At 41.7% G+C, this 6578-nt stretch overlaps 1 protein-coding gene across 1 annotated transcript; it reads right to left on the bottom strand.

Moving 5' to 3' along the window:
- Positions 1-3630: 3630 nt before the first annotated feature.
- On the bottom strand, positions 3631-3928 carry PHALS_13907 (uncharacterized protein; the record flags this gene model as incomplete). Its single annotated transcript, XM_024729913.1, has 2 exons — positions 3631-3681; positions 3770-3928. The coding sequence occupies 2 exons, from the start codon at positions 3926-3928 to the stop codon at positions 3631-3633; spliced, it is 210 nt and encodes a 69-aa protein (XP_024571522.1).
- Positions 3929-6578: the final 2650 nt, after the last annotated feature.

The following is a 6578-nucleotide window of genomic DNA, read 5'->3' as shown; positions in this document are numbered from 1 at the left end:
CAGGAAGGAATTCGTGCGCCGCACGATCGTGTCAAGAGCGATCTGTTCATACCTGCGGGTGGTCATCCAGACACCACTGATAAAAACAACTGGCGTGAATTTCTCGATTGTGAAAACAAACCCTTAACAGGCTGATCGTGTTGGGCGCTAACCTCTTCGTGCCGCCGGAAGCTCGTCAACTATTATGTTTTCTTCATCAATCGGAATGATATATTTTGGAGTTTTATCACAACTGCCATTTGTCAAAGTGCATTTCCATAACATTGATCTCCGCGTCAAGTGTTCAATTCCCCCTTCATTGAGTGATCAATAACAAGATTTGTCTTGTGGTAAGCATTAAGCTTCTATGGCGCTACATCCCCATCGGGTCGGCTCTCGAGCCTTTTTCAGGTATATCCTTGTTCTTGAGTTGTTGCGTAAATGCCATCAGCTTCACTGTACTGCGGTGCAATTTCATGAGCGTGAGCATCCATCAAACTTGGGTTCACCATATATAATCCACCACGCGCAATATCACGCTAACGCACGTAAATTCCTATAAATTTACGACTATAAACAAAAAACACATATCTTTTTCCACAATCCCAGACTGGATTCATCGCGTACAAGCTTGTTGATGAGCAACGTGCCACGCACTGCATCTGCCACACTATCAAAAAGCAAAGTTGCGTCTTCATTCTCCACTTTACAGCGAATCTCTTTATTCTAAGCATCCACCAATGCGTCCTATTTAGCATCTGTATATTATAATTTGGCAAAAAATAGGCGATAAAAATGGCATATTCTGGCTGTATTCCAACGTCTCCAAATTTCGCGTCAAAGAGGATGCAAATGAGTCCTTAGTCTCTACGTCATGCAGCATATTTTTGGTCAAATACATCAATTTTGAGTACAACAGACCGCGATTTGGATGCTGCAATGCCTAGTACCTACTCGCAGTGTTTGAGCGGTACATGTTACTCGATCAAAGCAGCCAAAAGCTGCAGGTCTTCCTCGCATCCATCGTCAGCATGAGCCAACACAGCGTCGTGTATACGTGGGATTGCGCGGTTTATACACTCACTAGCAGGTGGCATAGCCGATATCGATCTATTCTTCCACTCACGGATAAGATAGCCAGAACTCTACATGCAGCGGAGCTGCCGTAGCACTTTTGCTTAGAGGAAGTTTGGCTAAGGTCGGTGACCTTTTATGATGCGATCAAATCTCGAGTATAGGTGCAGAAAGAGTCAACGGTACGCGCTATCAAACTCCTTTAAGCCCCACGTTAGAGTAAGAAATCATGTGGCATTTTTGCTAGTATCCCCGTTGCAAGCTGCGCGGATATTTTGTCGTCCGATATTCTCAACAGTTGCGTTTCCTTTTTAATCGCACGATGGTCTTGAATCTATCACCCATTAAATGGCTCTATCAAGCTTGGGCGTTGATGCTGATAGCCGACGGACCTTGACTGTAAGCCCTACCTTTTTTAGAAAAGAATCTCTACATTGAAGAAAACTTTTCGCCACGAAGTCGAATATACCTCAGTTCTTTCACAGTTAGGATTGTCTGCGCAAGTTGTGTGTAGGCAATCCCCGAATGGGCTCTGTCGGGCGACCTTGCATGAGAGCCCGTATTCAACGGAATTGCAGTGCACGTAGCAGAGAGGAAGCTTGACAAAAAAATCCGAGCGTTTTCAATGATAAAGGTTAAATTCACATGTCTTAACTAGTAGAGAAGCTAAGATTTTACAAAGTAATTAGTGACTTGTCAGCTTTGTAGTTTCAATACTTTATATCATAATAAATGCTATCCAAACTGATTATATGAGAAAGTCTTTGTAATCTGACATGTAGCTAGCCGCCTGTGTGAATATGACTTCTACCTTACTGAGTCTTATCATATTCATATATTATGACACTTGGGTAAAGTATTGATTGGATACGAATGTATGAAAAGTCTAAATACACAAAGTTACAGTACAACCCTAACAACACAGGCCCTCTTTACCCCAGCCAAGTGTGTATGGTGTACTCAAGGCGTAAATGTAATGTCATATATATACCAACGCAGTATATATAGTTAATGTTTATCACGCAAGTATGTGGCTCATATAACATGCGTAACAGGACTGACCCCATCACACCCACCCGCGCTAAATTGACTAGCTCCTAAAGTGTACATATCTGTCTCTGGGCGAGGGCAGAGGTTCGTACTTGGGATTTGGAGGACGTATGTATCTTGATGAGAGCAGCGATATTAGTCCTACTCAGTGCGACAGCTTTCACGGACAATATACTGTCCGCCTTCCAGGATTTATGGGGCGTCGGCAATAGAGGTTTCATATTGGGACCTGGCGCTAGGGATATTACTTTTGATAATGCTCGTAGCTGCAGGCATTGTGTGATGCAAAGTCAGGAAGAGAATTCGGGAACCGTGAATACTATTGTGCAATGTCTTAAAATATAGAAAGTGTGAGTGATGTGCTATCGCCCACGTGTTCCATCGATCTAAACTTTACGAAGTACCTTCTGTAGCAGTCTATGGTGTTTCCACTTTGCCCTGCATCAGAAGGATGATGTGTGTTAACCAAAGTAGGGTACACCCACGGAGGAGAACAATGCATCGCTAAATACTTCTGACAGCCTTAGCAAACCAATGTCTGGCTAGAATTGTCTCTCAGTGCTTTACTTTGCGAAATACAAAACAAAACGAGCTGAAATCCTATCACTTCTATTTCTAGCTGCTGATTGCCCACTAATATCGGTCTTGTTATCTCCAACAAAATCACATCTTTTGATAAACGGAGAAATGTATAGTGTTGGTGGCATGTTATTGTATGTAAAATCGATTGCACACAATGTTTTTGCAATGGATCGCTACATTTGTCATATGTTCTTCGCCGTTTCGCCATCACTCGTCAGATTTGATTAAATGCCAAGAATAACAGCTCGCAGTCAGCCAACTTAACCGAAGGCTTTGCTCGCAGGTAAAACACTAGTGTTTTATCCTGTACAAGCGACAGCGTATTTTTGCTATGAGCAGTACGACGGTTTCGCTGTGCATTTGCACATATTTGACTCGAAGGCTTCGTGTTCAAAACGCTTTCATCAAGAGCCGAACCGAGAGTCTAAAAGGTAATAGGAAATGAGTTGCTATGTTATTCCAAGCTTTTGATTCTTGATGATACCATTTTATTTAGATTGACACTAAATATAGAGGCGTTTTGATATCCAGCAGTAGAAACTTTCTGTAATGCTTGATGTGGGCCTAACAACTCACGCGAACAAAATCCTCTTCCTCTGGATTTGTATTATCAAAATTGAGTGACAATACTTGTGAACTCACAACGACACAATACCGTAGGTAAAACTTGTACAAACACGCAATATTGTATTTTTCAAATTTGTACGATTACACAAAATTGTACTATCAAGTTTGTAAGAAGTGTAAGGTACTGACTCCCACTCTCGCCATGATGCGGATATAGCCATATGAATTCATGCGATATTTGTGCAGAATAGAACGAACACAATAGTTAGCTTAGTATTCCAAGCTTTTGGAGAAATGAGGAGAGCATTGTAATGTCAAATTTAAATTTTGCAACGAAATTGCTTCGGAAATTGATCGACAAATCCAGAGAACTTGCAGTTAACATGGAGGAGAAAGTGCAGCAGGTTCTTCCTGATTGAACCAGACAACCTATTACAGCACCTTCAGCGCTACTGACACAGTTTGCAATATTTTATATTTGGCACAAAGTACATAACTGTAAAGCTTGTATTCATACCCAAACCCGCACACCGCGCAGGAGTGGAGTCCGCACATGCTTAATTGTGTGTGAATTGAGCTCACTTCCAGACCGAGCGTAAAAAAACTCTCCGCGAGCGCTTTCTGGTCCAATATGGATTAACAGGAGTACTAGAGCAGCGGCAGTCGGGTGAACCATTACCCTTCATGAGATGTATTTTTTAAAACTGAATGCTGGCGATATTTCCAAAAATCTAAATTTTACCCCACGCATTGTTTGATAAAATCACGCAGTATCGCTCGCCTCCAGCTCGAGTGGTCAGCCTGATTGTGCGAAAATACGCTACTTGCGTCATCAATCGAGCACATATTTAGCTAATGATTGCGTCAAACGCTCGGGTGGGCCCACCACGTCCTTCGTGATAGTCGTCGTAATGTTCAAGCTCACGATAGCGCAAACGAACTGAATGACGAGGTTTATCCAAGTTCGATCGTGACGAAGATCTCATGTGGAGAAAGCGTGTGAGGCTTCAGTCTAGCAAGAGTTTGACAGAGTAATATAAAGAGCGTGAGCAAGAATTGGAAGAAGACCTTTAGAATTTTTATAGAAATTGGGCATATTCACAGTGTAATAGGGCCTGTCCCATTTCACATGTTATGTGAACCACATACTTTGTGTCTGACATCAATTGGACATCCTGTGTATAGTTATATATCCCCTTTCAACTCTGTTGTATCAGAATTGGAAGTATCTATCAGGTTAGGTAGGCTAAAAGCCTATTGGCTATAATGATGAAGTGACATCTTCTTTCCTTCATTCTACGTAGGTCAACGGTCCACAGGAAGCGAGCAACACGCGGTGAGGCGTCAGTTGACCTAAGCCTTTCTTAAGAAGTCTGTGTACACGGACGGGCAATTACCGTTACAGGCGATCATGAATATTTTCGTTAGTTTATTGCACATCCTTTCAGCTAAAATCGATGTAAACGTTCTGGGCACACTTCCGCAGTGCAAGGGTTGAGCCTGGCACGCTTAAGTGGTCTCGCCATGTACATCATCATTGAGAGCTTGAACCACCACCGCACTGAGAGTAGGTTTTTTTTGGAGTGCAAAGACTGAGACGCTCTGAAAGCGATTGCTCAGCATCCTTTTGGTTCTTGTTTTGTCTCATATAGGGGTAAAGACCCATAGGCGTGTAAAGAAGCAACTTTGAATAAATCATAAAGTAATTAACTTGACGAGGTCATGTGACTCTTGCGCTTGCAAGAAATCTTGTTAGCGTCCCGGCCAGATCGAGATCGTTGATAAACACCGCCTATTTCTTGATGAACAGCCTGGTTTACGTTTTGTAAGCGAAAACAGAGATGAAAAGTCAGGACTTGTTGAGTCGTCACAACAGTTCCAAAAAAAACTTTCTCCCCCTTTTAGTATGGCTGGAAGATCATTGGTAGCAAGGATTATGGATTTTATCAGTTTCTCCTGAAAATTTTGTTTAAGTGCTTCCAGAGAAGGCACTACACATGCGAGAGTTAAGTGAAATTCTGAACGCTGCAAATGCTTGTTCCGCGCTTGCTTTAGATTAGTGCTTCTCAAAGATGTAAAAAGCGTGAACTCTGTAGTCTATATTTTATGGTTAAGGGCGTTTGATTTATATACTGTATTGTTGTGTATATACAGCATCACCACCTTACATTATATACTTCTGCGAAATTGTACAAATTTACACCTTTGTGTAACTATAAATATGCAGAAGAACCAAAGTGGAATTTATAAATATGTAAGGTCTGCGAAGGAGAGATTAGTGGGACATGTGGTATGTTAGTTCTACTCAAACAATTACGATAACTTTGTTATGAAATCAAGCAAAAATTATGTATACATTCAAAGTTATAAGATGGATTTAATCTGAAATCATATATTCGGAAAGTAGAAGAATACCCTTGGTGGCAAACGGCATCCAAAGGTTTTTGCTCTGCACCTGAAGTAAAGATGCAACCTGTGCGTTGTAGAAGGGGGAACTTTACCACGCTTTATCTGTCTAAGAAAAGGGGTAATATCATCATTAGATTGATAAACACATCTTTGATGGAAGATGAGGCGACTTTTTTGCTGTACGACGCATGATCAAAGAAAACGAATGCATTAGAGACGCTATCATACCCCCTTTACTCTCAGTTGAGACGTACAAAGCGTCAGACTCGCATCCAAGAAACTCCTAGCGATGATATTTTGTGATCTAAAAATGCAGGTCGGTCTATCAGGATCAAGTTGGCTTCTATTGTACCTAGTGATGGTCGTGGTGAATTGAGCCTGTCCAATACGAGAGCTTCTCTAAGATAATAGGGGCTCACAGTTTAGAGTTGCTGGTTGTTATCATCAACGTCGCCAGCGATGTGAAGCCTGCTAGATCAAGTGACGCCGTTACAACATACGACTGTCAGGATAGAACGCGTAATATTGACGATGTCCAACTGTGGTAAGATGTTCGACCAGACATATTGCGACGGGACAGTTATATAATATTCGAAAGTAATGCATAGCCTTCAAGCAAATTTTGAAGGATGTAACAGCGTGGAACATTGTCTCGTCCTTAACCTGATATCGAGGTACGATGTCATGATACGTTTGTCAAAACATGAGCCTTGTATCATTTTGAAATCAGAGACATTTAGATGCCGCTCTTAGTAGAGCTTTGTCGAGTCATGAACCCACCTCTGCCAAAAAGCAGAAAAAAATTGTGCGGGCTTGAAGCTGTACTAGAATCTGTGCGAGGTACAAAATTGTCCAGAATTGAAATCTATATATGTATTGCAAGGTGCAGACGTAGCAGTAAGCTGCGATTGCGGGAA

The sequence above is a fragment of the Plasmopara halstedii genome, assembly GCF_900000015.1.
Source record: "Plasmopara halstedii genome assembly, contig: Scaffold_7, whole genome shotgun sequence".
NCBI lineage: Eukaryota > Oomycota > Peronosporomycetes > Peronosporales > Peronosporaceae > Plasmopara > Plasmopara halstedii.
This window is presented reverse-complemented; position numbering and strand designations above follow the sequence as displayed.